The 17,041-nt window shown below is 39.9% G+C and overlaps 1 protein-coding gene across 5 annotated transcripts in view; it reads right to left on the bottom strand.

Moving 5' to 3' along the window:
* KCNAB1 (potassium voltage-gated channel subfamily A regulatory beta subunit 1) overlaps positions 1-17,041 on the bottom strand; it is a 352,698-nt gene that overhangs the window by 213,156 nt on the left and 122,501 nt on the right. Inside the window, exon 1 of one of the 5 annotated variants that reach the window (XM_003924999.4) lies at positions 11,465-12,667. The exons of the other annotated variants lie outside the window; for them this stretch is intronic. Coding sequence (XP_003925048.1) covers positions 11,465-11,685 — 221 coding nt within the window. The 5' untranslated portion in view covers positions 11,686-12,667. Of the gene's footprint in view, positions 1-11,464; positions 12,668-17,041 lie in introns of those variants that run through there. 5 annotated transcript variants of the gene reach the window in all.

Here is a 17,041-nt window from a genome sequence, read left to right as displayed (position 1 = left end):
TTAATGGTCATCGATGACTTATAATCAGGCAGAATCCATCTGCAGAATAAATATGCAGACTTCGATTTGCTTATTTTTATTTTCTGCTGTCAACATGAACCGACACTGTCATGGTTGTATTTTCATTAGGCCCATGGAAAATGTCTTTTCTAAGCTAGAATACAGACCCTGGTGATAATAATTTGGAAGGCAACAAGGAAGGGCAGGTCAGGCTCTTCCCCTTCATATCCTCAATGCAGTACTAGAGGAGCTTGATGTACACTGTTGACTATAAATACACTGCCCTGTCTATATAAAGATGATGCTACCTAGCTGAAAGTACATGTGGAGTTACTGAGCCCTGTGAGGGGCTCTATAGCAATACCCTCCCATTCCTATTTTAGAATGACTTCCTCCATTATTGCATTCTAACCCATGCTTTGCATCCCAGACTGTAGTTCAGGGTGGTAGCACAGTTCATAATCTGCAGGGTCCCACAGGGGCCATTTTCTCATTTCCATCTTACTCAACCATTGTTTCTCTTACAGCCTCCAGGAAACAATATCTGGCCACAAGAGACTAAATTATAGACAAAGGTTGAGTTTTAACTCTTGATTCTCCTGATTTCTGAATTCCCAGAAAAATCTTTTTCTAACTTACTTTGATTTTTAACCAATATTTCTCCCCAGATATGGTACTTTTGCTTGCATGCCAAGAGAGAGTATATAGATTTAAATGATTTGAAATCAAGAGTATAACCTTCAAAGCCCAGTGTTCTAGGCAGTGATAGGTGAGCTGTAGGTCTTTGGAAAGAGATGGAAAGAACCAGGGAACACCCCATTGGTGTGTGAGACAGGATGTCACAGAGGGGAAACAGCATCAGATTTAAAACATTTGAAAATGTGTGTCATAATAAACTCCTCTGCAACACTGCTATGACAATGTGAATAAAGCAGGGACAGCATGCATTTTATGGAAGGGTTAAGGTCTGTGCTGTGATGTGAACAGAGCCTCCCAGATGCACTGGGAATAAGCTGATTCATCTCCCATGATCCCAAGTGCTAGAAAGAAATTCTATTCCCAGGTCTCACTGATTACCGTCATGAATTTTGGAGGTAGATTTTTTTTTTTAAGCCATGAGCATTTTAATTACAGCTTGATCTTTATGGCTCTCCAGTGATTTTCTATTAATGTTCACTCTTTAGTCTAATTTGTACCTAGGTCTTGGTTGCAAAAAAAAAGAAAGAAAAAAAGCAAAAAGAGATACTCCTCATAGGTGTTAGGAGCTGAGGGAGGCAGAACAGATTCGGATAGCAGCTATTGTAATAGTAACTGCAAAGGCCAAGGTAAACTTTAAACATTACCATACTGTAGCCACACAATATGAATGAGAGTTTTATTTCTGATTCAAAACCCAAGCCATAGCCTTACTCCGAGAAAATCCCCAGCATACTGCATTTTCAATAATTCCATTGTTCTTTTTGCTGTCTTGACTCACCTGAACAAGTTTTAGATTCTAGAAAAAGTGATGAGGATACGATGCTTGATACATTCAGGTTCCTTTAACTCTCCCCTCTCTCATATAACATTTTTGCATGATATGGGTGACAGGCTGTATAACGGCCCTTGAAAGATGTCTATGTCCTAATCCCTGGAACCTGTGCAAATATTCTTCTTCTACAGTAAAAGGGACTATGTAGGTGGAATTAATTAAGGATTCTAAAGTGAGGAGACTTTGCTGGATTACCTAGGTGGGCTTGATGTTATCACAGCAATCCTCTAAGAGGCAGGCAGGAGAATCAAAGTGAGAAAAAAGTATGTGAAGACAGAACTGGAGGTTGGAGTGATATGCTTTGAAGATGGAGGAAGGAGTAAAGAAATGCAGGTAACGTCTAGAAGCTGAAAAGGGCAAGAAAATAGATTTCCAACCAGAAGCCTCCAGAGAAAAGCTTTGCTGACACTTGACTTTGGACCTCTATGATTATGAAAGAATACATTTGTGTTAAGAAACTAACTTTGTGGAAATGTTACAGCAGCAAGAGGAAACTAATACAGTATGAAATTTATAGCTTTCTTAAGGATGCTTGCTGTGCCCCCTTTAAAAAAAAAATCACCTCTTGTTTTGAAACAGAACCCACAGAAGGCCGTGCTGAAGCCCTCAGGAAAAAGTATCTGGTGAAAGTTGGAGTTCTCTGGCAAATGCCCACTTGTTTTTTCTCATTAAGGAATTATCCAGAACTTTTATGAATCAAGATTTGAGCTTCCTGATTTCCAAAAGATTGCTTCTGGAGAAACTGTATTTCAGTGAAAGTGAAATCTTAAACCTCCTTCCTTGGAAATGAAATATAAGCCATTATTGAGTAAGATATTATATGTTAGACCATGAATTTCCCAACTCCTTCTTTCTATTTGGGTCTCTTTACAATAGCAGTTCATTTATTTTCTCTTCATTAAAATGAAACAAATGTTCTTCATCAAGAAGAAAACCTAAAATCAGACTGCTAAGATTTCTTCTGAGCATTTTCAGTTTTTTAAAGTAAATGCACAGACACCGTCATGCAGACGTGCTTGTGCATATACAGTAGGAAATTGAGTAGTGAGTCAAAAGGTCTATTTTCATCAAATGCCTCAGAGGAATTCTTTGCTGGTTCTTAAGTTGAGAGAGAGTAGCAGTCATTAAAGCCATGTTATTTACACAGTTGATTTTTATAACAAGCTTGTTGTTGTGGTCTCAGGCCAAACAAAAAATAACATAAAAACCTAGTTTAAAGAGGAAACTAATGGAAAAGAGGAAGCTCATTAGCATGTGTTCCTCAGGAAAAATATTGCATTTCTTACATAAGAGCTCTGTTAAACCAGATGGGCTTTCCAGTAGATAAGAACTAATCATGATGAGCTCTGTGCTTGGAATTTCCTGGAGTTGAACCCCTCCATGAGCATTCTTCTGGAAGATGTTAATTACCAATACAGAAAACTTTTCTTGTTAATCATACCACTCAGTTATATTTAAACCTCCCAGGTTAAAAATAAATTCTCCATAAGAATATATCAAAAAGCAAATTAATCGCATTACAAGTTGTTAGTTTTCCTACCTGGATACTCAACTATCACTGAAACCTGTGTATCAAATTTGGCCTTTTCATATTTCTTTAACCCAAGAAGCTTCAACTGGCACCATTATAATTTTTTGAGTTGGCATCTCGTAAGAATTGCTATATGTCAGCATAGTCATCCCCCATTACTCTAATAAATAGGTTAGGATTTTTTAAATGTTTTACAGAAATTGTTTCAAAGAATGATTCAAAATAAGAAAAACATTTTTTTCTCCTAAAACAGGAAGCACAACCAGAGTATGCAAACAAAAGGACATAGTATGTTTCTGTTATTAGGCAATCTGGTTATTCTATACTGAAAAGTCTAGACTTTGACTTGGAATTGTATCCAGCTCTGAACAACTCAAAGAAGAGGTAGTCATCATACAGAGGGTTTGAATGAGAGTTGTGGTTACAGTTGGGAATCAGAAAATGAAATCTAGGCGAAAACGACTGGAACCATTCTGGAAATTAGGAAGCTGAGTCGTAGTCATGGTTTTCAAGTATCAGCAACCTTATGAGACAGGAAATTATAGTTAGCTCATTTTCATGTCAATGGAGGACAAGACAAAAAGTTTTCGATGCAGCTTCAAAGAAGCCTAGTCAATTGCAAAAAGGAATTTTGTGATGGGGAAACATTTTTTTGACTCTTAGATGGTTTCATAGTAGAACAATCAGGCCAGATCTGATGAACAGGTGTTAGGATGAGAATGGGAGAGAATCTCCCTCCTAGGTATCACAAGGAAGTGGGAATCCTCTGCATGCCACATGTGCTTCCCTTGTCTTATTGCTGTGACCTTGGTTTCTTGCTTCTTAATCTTTTATATTCATTTTCCTCCCTGACTTGACTATTGGAGTCCAGACAAAGGACAATAATTCGGAAAACCCTCACCTTATCACTTCCTCTGAGGACTTTAGAGCTTAATGAATTATTCTGATTCTCAAACACAAGAGCCAAATTTTTTCATGACTGCTGTGAAAGATTACACAATATTTCTTCAGAGGCCTTTACAAGTAGTTGCTGCACAGTGCAAATTGGAAAAACAGGACAGATTTCTCATGAGGGCTAGACCAGATGGCCTGTGTGAATGCTCTCAGAGTCCTCCCTAGCTGTCGATTCCAAGAAAAAAAAAAAAATCACTGCTGGGCTTCTGTTTTGGTTTCCAATCTGGGTAAATGAAAATCAACATGAAGCATGGAATTTTAAATGTATTTTGATTTTGATTTTCAGGAGCAAGCTTTCAAAGTAATCTCTAAGTGCATACAGGAGAGTTAAGCACATTCAGCCCAGAACGCCCAAATGAGCATTTTCTATCCTATGTTGACATGTGCCACTGTTTAATCATACGTGTCCATGGTTTTGTAGATCTCTTCCTGAGAAATACGTGCTTTAGACACTACGATGCTAAGCGCACTATCATCTGGAAGTTAATTTATGTCCAACTTCAGAACATGTATCAGTGGAGAGCTGCTGTGGGAGCACTGTGGGGTCCTCCCCGCTCTGCAGGAGAGGGAGAAAGCTGGTCTGGCTCTCTCAGCACACAGCATGGCTTTGCTTCTTCCAGAGATAGAAGCTTGAGCTGCAAAGTGTGCATATGTAGAGAAGGGAATTATCCTTTCTAGGAGTGTTTCATGTGCTGCGCTTCTTTCCTGTGTTGAAAAACGGGGCCTACCCAAGAAGTTGCAATGTAGAAGCTAAAGGAGCATAAGGAACTCTGCCCTTGGGAGTCAGGACCTCAGTTTGGTCTTGCTCCTCTGCTCAGCTTCCTGCATAACTCTGACCAAGGAACTAGCCAATCTGTATAAAATAAAGTGACTGTACTAGATGGCATCTTAAGTTCCCTCACCAACAAGCATTGCTAACTCACTTATTTCTAGTGATCAAATAGTATTAATATTTATCAATATTAAAATGCAAATTTAATAGACTTTTGTCTTGAATTCTTCAGACCCAATCACTCTATTTCCAATTCTTAGAAAAGTGAAAAACTGGTTACAAAAATGTTTTTAAGCAAACAGTATTATTAACTGGCAATATCAAATCTTTTTATGATATCTAATAGCTATCTATCTGAATGGCTTTGAAATTCTTCAAGAAAAAGTATGAATTGATGCTTCTGAGTTCTTCTCATAAGAGAGTTTTCACTCCTAAAAGGGATTTTTAAGAATACTCAGAGAAATTAAGAGTCCTATATTTTGATCAAATTCACTGAATCCAAATCTCATACTGTTCATTAATTGATATACTAAAGATAAATTATGAATTTGATGAAAAGAATTTTAAAAATCAAAGTTAACTTTAGGAATCTGATTTTCCTTTTGAATGTGATGGGATTTTTTTTCTCCTCTCAGAACATTGCTCAAATTACCATAAACTGAAATATTTGCAGATTTTTTTTTAAAGAATTTGTTTAAAATGAATGTACTTCTAAACAGGATCATTGAGTGGATGTGGGATTAAGGACTCCATGTGTAGCAACCAAATTGAATATTGCAGCTAGAAACCTGCCATTTATGGAAACTCTTTAGACTCCTTCACATGCACGTGTGCACATGCATGCACGCAGACACACATACACAGCCCCACAGCCCCCTCCCCCACACTTCCAGAACCATAGAACTGGAACAATGTTTACGTAATAACTTCCAGGAGGCTCCCTCCCCTCCTACCATTTTCTCACCATTCCATGAATGCCAGACTTCTGACTGCTGCCTTGCAGAGGTGGAATAAACTCTATGAGATTGAATCAGCAACTAATTTTTAGGAAGGCTTCTCCACCTCCCCATTCTCTCCATTTCACTTTGAGGCAAGAGGAAAGCCCATACCCATTGGTGTCAGTGGAAATGACAGTGGTATTCTTTACCAAAAAACAATACAACAAAAACCAAGAATAAACCCAGAAATGTAGATTTCAAATAACCAAACTGCTCTTTTTTTCTGGACTAAAATCAAATATTTCCATTTGAAACACAGCCACAGAACTGGCTCTCCTTTTCCTCTTCAGCCCACCTATTTCCTCCCACTTTTCCCCATACGGAGACTTTCATGGACACACACACACACACACACACACACACACGAGCACGAGCATGCACACACACACGCACTAAGTGCCTTTTACATAATTGGCTGACAAGATTGATCTTTCACTTGAATTGTTTTAATTCAAAAACTACCCACCATTTGTGGGAGGTAAAGAATGGTGACTGTGACATGTGCTTTAATAAAGAGGCTGTGAAAGGAATGCCATGGAAAAGGCATCTGGTATCTGGTCTGAGTTTTTTGCATATAGTCCTGACTCTCTACAGGAAAATAGAGAGTGCCATGGAATTTAACATAAATTTTCTTATTTTATAGCTACAACTCGTAGATTTTTTTTTTTTTTCGGAACAACTGCCAGATTCTTTCTCAACAGAACTTTCTAAGCAGACATCTTGCTTACACATCCTTAATAGTCCCTTCCATTGCTGGTATTCTCTCATGTAAGGTATATATGTAAGTAACTTACCCTCCATTAAGCCATATTCCAGTCTCTTTTTACCACTACAAAATTCTTTCTCGCCACTTCCCTGTACAAATCCTCTGAATGAAAAAAAAAAAAAAAAGCCAGTCTCGATGCATACTGTATTATGCTATTTATATTCTTGAAACAATAAAATTATAGAGATGACTTGAAGATTAGTGGTTACCCAAGGTTAGAAATTAAAGAAGAAGAAGTAGATGTGGTCAGAAATGAATATCATAGGGAGCCTTGTGATGTTGGAACAATTCTGATTGTTCATTGTGGTGGTGATTACACAAATCTATACATATAATAAAAATACATAGGCATACAACATGCAGACAAAAATAAATACATGCATAACTGGTAAAATTGGAATAAATCCTGTGAACTGTACCAATCCATAAGGATCATCAATTTCCTAGTTTTGCTATCATGCTATAGTTAAGCAAGATGTTTACCACTGGGGAAATTAAGGGCATATGGAAATTCCCTGTACTTCTTTTATTTGCAAAATTCTGTGAATTTATAATTATTTCAGAAACAATTTTAACGGTAAAGGGTAGTTAACTTAAAAAATGGAGATAAAGTTGAAGTTTTTAGTGGAGTTTAAAGATTGCTCTCAATGAAATTGAGTCCATCATATTCCAATTGTTCTGAAACTAAAATAACAATTTCAGAATGAGGAGGAGGGAGTTTATCAGTACATATGTGCTCAATTCTGAATGACAGAAGCTCTGAGACCATGTCAAACACTGGTAGCTGGATCATTCTAAGAAGTTATTTAAAAAAACAAAACCCAAACCAACCAAACAAGCAAAAGCAAACCAATATGGCTTAATTTCTGTTCCAAATGATTTGATCTTAGGATGAAAGATTCATGTATGTACCTACATCTATCATGTATAAATCTATCATGTATGGTTATAGTGTATACCAAACTAACACAGCATAATGAACTCTGAGATTAAAAATAGGGACAAAAATAGAATAAAGAAACTTTCATGCACTAACAGAGCACAACTATGAAACTCTAAGAGTGGAAGGATGAAGAGAAGTTGGTTAATGGGTACAAACACATAGTGATATAGAAGAAGTAAGTTCCAATGTTTGATAGCAGAGTAGAGGGACTAGAATGAACAATAGTATATTGTTTATTTCAAAATAGCTAGAAGAGAGGACTTGAAATATTTCCAAAACAGAGAAATGATAAATACTGATGATAATGGGTACCCTAAATACCCTCACTTGATCATTACACATTCTATGCATGTAGTATATAATATCACACGTACTCCATAAATATATACAAATATTCTGTATTGGGAAAAAACTCTCTAAGGAATGAAATAGTCCTGTGTTATTTACATACAGGATAGTCCTCAGTATAAACATCAGGTAGAATCTTGTTCTCCTGGGCTGACAGTAGCTTTTGAATGCCAGAATGTTCTAGTAGATTTTTTTTATCTTCAGCCTTCAAACAATAACCAGTTTTATGCAAGATTCTAAACAATGACGGTGTGAATATAATAGTGGCTTTGAGCATTTTATTCTTGCAGAATTTAGATGTTTTGCACAAGTATATACTAATTCTTTCTAAAATCTCAGTTTTGTGAGTTTCTGATTTATGGGTGTTAAACATAGGCTATTATAGTCATTGGCTTTAAAAACCATAAGGCTCTATACAAGCAGAAGGCATTCTACTTATTTATTAGGGTTACAAGTAGGTCCTGAGCTGCCAGGTAGCACCATATACCTGAAAGAAGTCTCTAGGATAGCAAAATGGGTGGCAGACATAGGCACAATTATTCATGCCCCAAGATGCAATCATTAATTCTGGAACTGAAGCAGAGTTGGTAACTTCAACATGGATCAACTAAGTTGGCCCAAGCGTGACTATCACACCTCCAGAAAAAAATAGCTTCACAAAAAATGTCTTAAAATAGACAATTGTATTATTTGCTTGCTTGTTTGTTTTCTTATGTATGGTCTGTTTCCTCAAACTGTACGTAAGCCCAGACTTTGTCAGGCTTCTGCACCTTTGTGTACCAGTTTAGTGGGGTTCCTGGTATAGAATAGATGTGCAATAAATATTTTTTGACTATGCTAACTAAATGAGCACCTCTTCACTAGACAACACTGCTGTTTGACAATTTTTTAGTGGTAGACCATATTCAAATTCTGGTGAAAGCTATAAACCCTTTCCTCAGAAAAATGCACAAAAGTTATTATTTTAAAAATCTTCTACTGGATTTATAGGTCCACCTGAAAGCTCTACCTATGAAACCCATTTCTCAAGGATGAAATTATGACCAAAATTAGCTACTAACTTTCTGTTTTAGTTCTTTCAGGCATTCTCCAGATCGTTTGCCTAAGCCAATTATCTTCCCTATTCTATGGCATTATTTTTTGTGTTTTCTGCTATTTGTTACCATTAACAAATAGTCTACATATGTACATTATATTTTAGCTATAACAATGTAAAAAAGGATCATTTAGCTAATAAAAGTGACTTCTATCATTTTTGATAAAGTATATAGTCTTCCTCCCCCTTTTAACCCTAAGAAAGCTTGGTATACATTTAGCGTAATCTCATAATCTTTTTTGTAAAGGTCACTCAGAGTAGAATCTGAAAGAGGAGAGTAAGTCACATTCACACACACAGGAAAACCTCCTGACTGTTATAGATGGAGTGGCTTGAAATATGAGCACAAGTGGAGAAGAGGCATCTTGTTTAGCTACCTTAAGAAATGAAGTATACTGAAGACCTCAGACGGCTAACTTTTTGTTAGAGAACTGTCTTTAGTTGTCAGTAATGAAAGGTGCCCAAGTGAACCTTGCTCACACTCTGAGCTTTTGGGAAGCAGAGAGTTATCATTCCATATGAGTTGAGCTGTGCCACCAGAGAAAACTTATCCTGACTTCCAAAAGCCTTCATAAGAGCCAACTCTTCCAACACAATCATCAAGCAACTATGAAACTCTGCCTTGAGAAATTAGTGGTCTTAAATTTTATGTATTCTGATTTACAAAAAGAAAGTTCATAGTGCTACTAAAGTACTAGAGGCCACAATTCAAACCACCTTCTGGGATCTGCCTTAACCCTGGAGTGGCCTGTTCCTGGGGACCTTGCCCAGTAAGGCAGCTGTCCATCTCCATCTCAGTAGCCGAAGTAAATGCAGAGCACACCATGTCCACAGGGCAGTATGCCCCAGCAGCAGCCATAGAAGACAGCAGTGGACTCAAGACTATAGCTCATTTACAGAACTGTCATTGTGGTGCCCCACTCTGTGCCACAGGGATATTGGGAAAAGCAAAAGCACTCACACAGCTGATGCTTCGATAAGTTGACCCAAGTCAGGCTGCTAACATTTGTACTGCAGTTGGGGTAAAGAGCTTTAGCTATGGTTGTTTTGCTTTTTCCCACTCAAGGGCATTTTTTCTTAATGGCTCAAACATATATCAAAACAACAGTGCTTGGTGTTTGTGCAAGGAGCAACTTTCCTCTAACTCTACCAAGAAACTTTTTTCAAGGATGACTTTCATAAAAATAGGCTTAAATGCTTCTTTCAGCAACCCTACATGGGAAACACAGTGTTGCCTATGCATTATTTTAATTTAATTAAGTCCATCCTATCCTAAAATCTGGTTCCTAACAAAGACAAGAGATAGTTAAATATAGACAATTAACAAAATCATATCTGCAAACTGAAGTAACCAAAGCTTTTGGAAGATGTGTTGGTAGCTTTTCTCTTCTACATTCACAAACACTTTTGAAACTAGAAGCACAGTAGTTTTAAAGAAATAAAGTCAGAGGGACTTAGTACAAAGCAGAAGTAATGAGGAGACAGGAGTCACATAATTGAATAACGAAATTTTCTACTTATCAAATGTAAGTCATGCCCTATTAGAGTAAGTATCCGCTATTACCAGGATGATTTCAACTATGGAAGGCAACACAGAGGATGAGGAAGCTTTAAAATTTATGAGGAAACTAGTAGAATTGCAACAATATACACTTTCTTCATGTTTCACAAGGTCTACATTTTATTTCAAGCAGTAATTAGGCTTAAATATGGCAGTATTCAATCTAATTTACCATTATAGGTGGTTTTTCCAGCAAAAAAAACTACTTTTAGAAGCTTTATATAGAATTTGTTAACTTGGTCTTTCAAAAGATAAATAAGGCCAGGCGCAGTGGCTTACTCCGGTAATCCCAGCACTTTGGGAGGCTGAGGTGGGCAGATCACTTGAGGTCAGGAGTTCAAGACCAGCCTGGCCAATATGGTGAAAGCCCATCTCTACTAAAAAATATTTTTAAAAATAATTAGCTGGGTGTGGTGGCAGGCACTTGTAATTCCAAGGTTGAGGCAGAAGAATTGCTTGAACCGGGGAGGAACTGTCCCAGGCAAGAGAACCCAGATCTCACCACTGCACTCCAGCCCAGGCAACAGAGTGAGACTCTGTCTCAAACAAAACAAAACAAAAGATAAATAATAGTGCAGTACTACATGGGAAACTATTTCTGATAGTATAATCACAGAAGCTACAGTCCTTATAAAATAGGACAAACACATTTGCTATTGAAAAACTATCCTGATCTAAAGACAGCAGTTGTGGTTTTTTTCTGGGGACTGGAATGTACATAGTTACTAAGATGTTCATAACACTTTAGAATTATACAAAATGGGCCATATTTTAAAAAAATCACATACACACACAACCACCCTGGGTTTATCCATTCTCCTAAGGAGCTATTTTAGAAGTACCTGAGAATTCTGAAGTGAGCAACCCACTGACAAGTAAGTCACTTTTCTAAACCTACGGACTGTCTCCACTGCCCCTGTATAGAACCTGGGTACCCCACGCAGAGGGAATCTTACATGCATACCTATATTTCATGCCAGTCTGCTTTGCGGTGGACTCTTTGAGAGAAATGTGATGCTGAGGCGTGAACGTCCCCAGGCTGCGCGCGATGATTGCAACCGTGCGGAATTTGGCCCGGGCTGCGTTCACCACATTGGGGGCTGTGGAGCTCTGCTTGCTCAGAAGTCGGTCCTCACCATTCCGACTCTTCAAATTGTGCTCTGTGCAGGCTATGGAGACTTGCATTGCTTCCCCGGGCAGCGCACGGTCCCTCTCAGAACCCCAGAACACAGGCAGTCACGAGAGGTTGAGCAGCTGAGGGGATTTCTGCTTGTCTTTTAACCCCTGCTTGCTCCCCCTTCGGGATGCAGTCAAAGGAGTCCCGGCGGCTGACTTCTGAGCCGAGCCCACAAAGTAGCACGAGGGGCTGCGGTGCAGAAAGAGTCCCGGGGACCCAGAGAAGTAAACAGACGGCCCCGAAGTTGTCACAGAAGCTAGAGGGAGAACCAGGCTTGCAAATCTTCCCGGGCTGTAATCTCGGCTGATTAAACTGCCAAATCCATGTGGTAGGGAGGTTTCCGCAGAAGCCTATAGCTGAGCATTCATGGTGACTGCGCGCAGCCCTGAGCAGAGCCGGTCCGTGGTGTCTGAATGCGGGCTCACTTCTGGGCGATGGCTCAAATCAGCGCAGGCTTACCGCAAGATGCGCTGCCAGCATCCCCTGGACCACAGGCAGGATGCTCAACTGACGCGCGGAGCATCCCAAGAAGCAGCTAATTGCAAGCGGGTCCCCGCCGACTGGTGGTCTCCATCCACTCCGACTGTCAGCTCCCTCCCGCCTCCGCTCCGGGAGGACGTGGGGGCTCCTCAAGACCCCTCCCCACTCATTCTCGAGCTGAGAACGGGTTGCTGATCCTTCACCGACACGGGTTTGAAGATGCACAGAGGAGCAGGCAGGTCCCTTTAAGGAGCTCTTTGCCTTTGTGTGCGATGAGAAGGCAAGGAGCACTTGCACCAGACTCTGGCTGTAACGAATCGGTAGGGTTGCTCCATAAAAAAAGGGCTCTGCTGAGACTCAGAGCAAATCTGCTGCAGCACAACAGTTGGAACTGGGGGAAGGCAGAGAGGGGGTGCTTCTGCCGTGGAACATGCCAGTGAATTAACACGTGAATACTCTGTGACTGGCTTGCTGAAACACAGCTTGAAATCCCTGTTATTAGCCTTGTCAGAGTTCCCTTCCTCTCTGCAAGTTATTTCTTAAGCAGATAAGTTTGAAGTTGCCTGAAATGCCACAGTGCAGACTTTTGCAATCAACTCTGCTAACTTACTGCAAAATGTATTCTGGCGATCAGAGAAGGGACTGGGGTGGGGGAGGGGCAGTGATCCAGCACCACCCAGGAGGGGACTGCACTAGGTGTGCTGCAGGTCCATAGCACCACCCAGGAAGGTCCAGGCGTGTGACTGAGACCACATACACTGAACATCTGTGGCCAACTGTGAGGACAAGCACTATTTCCAGGTCTGGTGGGCAGTAAGACATCCCTGGGGACTCTGAACCCACATGAAGCAGGAACATTTTCCGGTTTGATGTCAGGTGCAAAGCAATTGCTCAATAAAGGTGGCTGAACCAAACTAAGCATCAATTGGGTGGTAATTTTCTGTCCATTTGAAATGTATGGAAACCAAATTCCTCTCACAGATTTACTTACAATAAAATTATGACTTCTACAAAATCAGCTTTCTAAATGTGGTTCCTAACAGACACTGCTGTCAAGCAAAAAGAACTAGCATTTAAATCAACAATATTTCTGAATACTATCACTGTATTAGGCAATGAAGATCAGTATGGAAAAAAAAGGAAGCACTGTCCCCATCCTCAAGGAACAGGCCATCTGGGTGCGAAGGACAAAACATTCAGCCTTAAAGGGTCTGACTAACAATGTTCGAAGGCGTATTATGACATATCTGAATGAGTGGCACAGACACTAAGTACACTAGAGAAAGTATACTGGAGAAAGTTATTCATTTTGATTCATTCCCCACACTTCTACCAAGTCCCTGACTTTGCTTGTTGCTAGGGCACAAAGATGGCGAGATAGAGCCCAGGCAGCCCTCCTAGAAGAGTGGGACTTTGCCTGGGACATGAAAAATGGGTTGAATTTGATTAGCAGGAGAGAAGCAAGGCAGTGATCCCAGGGATTGCCAGGTTTGGACAGGACACACACTCTGTATCTACGTGATTTAAAAAAATAGCTGGTCTAACCATTTCTTCCCAACTGAATAAAATTGCAGGAATACAATTTTCAAGTAGAATATATGCCTGTGTTGCATTCTATTCCCAACACAAATCTTAACATTTTATAATCTGCAGATAAGATTTAAATCAGATTATAGAATCTCATCATTCAGTCTCTGCAACCTTCCTACTCTTTAAGAAATAAACATATTGATTAATGTTCAGTGATTGAGAAGTAACTTTAGAATGAGTGAGGATTGGGGAGAGGAAAAATAAGCCTGTGACCCCTTCTTGTACTCTCAGCTCTGAGGGAGGAATACTTGAAGCATATCTTTACTCCCTGGATAAACAACAGTGGGCAGAGAGGAAGCCAGATCATTAGAATCTTTATTTTTTCACACACAGCCTTCTCATCAGAGATGATCAATGTGAATTGGGAAAGGAGTCAAAATGAGAAGAGGAAGAAGTGGGAGGAATCAGAAGGAACAGCTCAGAAAAAGGAAAAAAATAAAGCAGTCTGGGAGGCGAGACAGAGGGAATGGATAATCATCTGGCCAGAGAGGTCAGGAGCCAGGAACGTTAGCTTGGACACTGGCTGAGCGGGAGAAGACGTGTGGGTGGCTCAGGGAGGAGGTGGAGTGCTGCCACTTCCACAGGGAGGACAGAGGACCTCGAGGGCAGGGAAGGTCTGGATGCTGTTAGCCGACGTGGCGTTCAGCCTTGCCAAGAACTAGCAGAGCTGTGCCTGAAAGCGTAACCAACAGCGGAACAGGGAATAGGTTCTCAGAATGAAGCATGCAAGGCAGAGTGCCTCTTAGTCACCTTTTTATCCCCCATAGGACCAAGCAGAGTGCCTTGTGCATAGCAGGCCCTTGCTCTATAAATAATTGAGAGAAGGAGATAAGAAAACAAAGAAAGGAAGAGGGAGGAAGAAAGGAAGGAAGGTAGGTGGATGGGAAGATGCCATATTCTTGGATAAACTTGATTCCTTAAAAAAAGAAAGAAAATCCTGCACGTTCTAGTTTAAGCACAGCCAGCTCACTTGAAAAGAGTGGATAATTGCCCCACATTCATGTCTGTGCCTCTGTGTGTAGATGAGTGTCCCAGCCTTTAGGGCATGCCTCAAAGAGAATCAAAGACCTGAGGCCAGAGGATGCTCACAGTGACAGTCTCTTTCTGGCTGCCCACAGTGCATCTTTTCAGATCTGACACCACATGGGCATTCTGACTGCCAGCCAGCAGCTTGGTGGCTTCCCCCAGTCGTGCCCCCCTTCCCAGCATTATTGGAGCAGTCGGTCTTAGGAACCCGGAAATTAGACACTGGGCTGAGAAAATGTTTATTCCTAATAAGTTTGTGCTAAGAAGCCACATGCTCATTAGACTTGGAATATGTGTCTTTTCATTGTCACATCATAAAATTGGGAGGAGTCTTCACTGTTATCATTTCAGGTTTCGACATGACCTGCAAACATAGGTACAGATGTGGGTGTAAATATAGATATAGCTATTGTTTTCAACTGGCTTGTGTCCCCTCCAAATTCATATATTGAAGTCCTAACCCCTAGTACCTCAGAATGGGATTGCATTTGAAAACGGGACATTAAAGAGGTAACTGAAGTAAAGTGAGGTCATGTGAGTGAGCCCTAACCCAATGTGACTGGTGTCCATATAGAAATAGGAGATTAGGACAGAGATATATGAAGACCATGTGAAGGCACAGGAGAAGATGACCTTCTATAAGTTAAGGACAGAGGCCTCAGAGAAAACCAGCTCTGCAATCACCTTGATCTTGGACTTCCAGCCTCCAGAATTGTGAGGAAATAATCTTCCGTTGTTTAAGCTACCTAGTCCGTGGTTCTTTGTTAAAGCAGCCATAACAAACGGATACAGATATAGATATAGTTTGATTTTACTTTAATTCTTATATCATTGCTCACAAGAAACTAATGGAGCCCACTGAAGAAGATGCCGCTAAAAGTCGTTATTAGATCATGATAGCTATCATTATTCCACCCTATGCTACCTACATACAAATATGCCTTTGGAGCTTTTCTTTTCTTTCTTTTTTTTTTTTTCTTGAGATGGAGTCTCACTCTGCCACCCAGGCTGTTGGCTCACTGCAACCTCTGCCTTCTGGGTTCAAGCAACTCTCCTACCTCAGCCTCAAAGTAGCTGGAATTACAGGTATCCACCACCACAACCAGCTAATTTTTTTTTTTTTTTTTTTTTTTTTTTTTTTAGTAGAGACAGGATTTCACCATGTTGGCTAGGCTGGTCTTGAATGCTGGACCTCAGGTGATCAGCACATTGTATAAAGGATGTATAGAGAGAATGATAATGATAGTTACCATGATTTAATAATAAAGTGCTTGAAAATCACCACTTCTTGTATCAAGAGTCGCCATATAGAGGCTTTATTACTTTGTGGAACTGGTTTTGTGGAATTTGTTTTCAAAGATAAGTAGAATTACTATATTTCATCTACTCTAAAATAATGTCAACCCAAATAAACATGTTTATTTTATATACCACTAAAATAAAAAAATGTGTTAGTTAATGACACAATGCTTTCTTATCCCTTATTTTTTAATTTTTAAATTAATCAAAAGAATCTTTTTAGATTCAGACTCCCTCTCTCCAATTTCACTCGTTTTGTGAATGCCATGGGGTACTTTTTAAAAAAAGATATGGAGGTTGCAACATTGCATAGGGCCAAATAATCACTTACTCTTACACTTTGCCTGGGTCTCAGCTGACCCCTATTTGTTATGTAGCATGTGGAATTCTTTGGCATTAGTATCTCCCATATTGGGTCACGGTGTCAGAGCTGGTTAGGAACAGATCACAGGCTACCTAGCTCATATCCCAATGCCCTGTCTCATCATATTCATCTTAGAGTCTCTGTGGTAACTCAGAAGGACTTCAGGGTGTGGAGTCAGTTGGAGTTGGGTGTGAATCCCAGTTCTACTCTGCCCCTCCCTCCCATGTGCCACTGAGCAGAACACTTAACCTCCCTGAGCCTCAGTATCCTCAGAGAGATAAAATGGTGCAAGAACATTGTTCTCCCAGAAAGGTGCTACTGTTATCAACCCCATTCTACAAATGAAGAAACATGAGACTCAGAGAAGTTAAGTAACTTGCCTAAAGTGATACAGGCACACGAGGATTTAACTTGTGGCAGCCTACCTCCAAAGACTTGGTTCTTACCCACTGTGCATAGTGATCCTCACTGCAAGAACTTCCTTATGAGAGAGGCTTTAAATCGTGTCACTTTATGAATATAGTTTAAAAGAAACCAGATATTTTTATAAGTGAGAGAATTTCCATTTAAGAAGTCTAAAGATTTTAGAAGAACTAAATCATCTA

Source organism: Saimiri boliviensis, chromosome 9 (genome assembly GCF_048565385.1).
Source record: "Saimiri boliviensis isolate mSaiBol1 chromosome 9, mSaiBol1.pri, whole genome shotgun sequence".
In the NCBI taxonomy this organism is placed as follows: domain Eukaryota; kingdom Metazoa; phylum Chordata; class Mammalia; order Primates; family Cebidae; genus Saimiri; species Saimiri boliviensis.
Note: the sequence above shows the minus strand (reverse complement) of the source record. Positions and strands in the feature narration are given on the sequence as shown.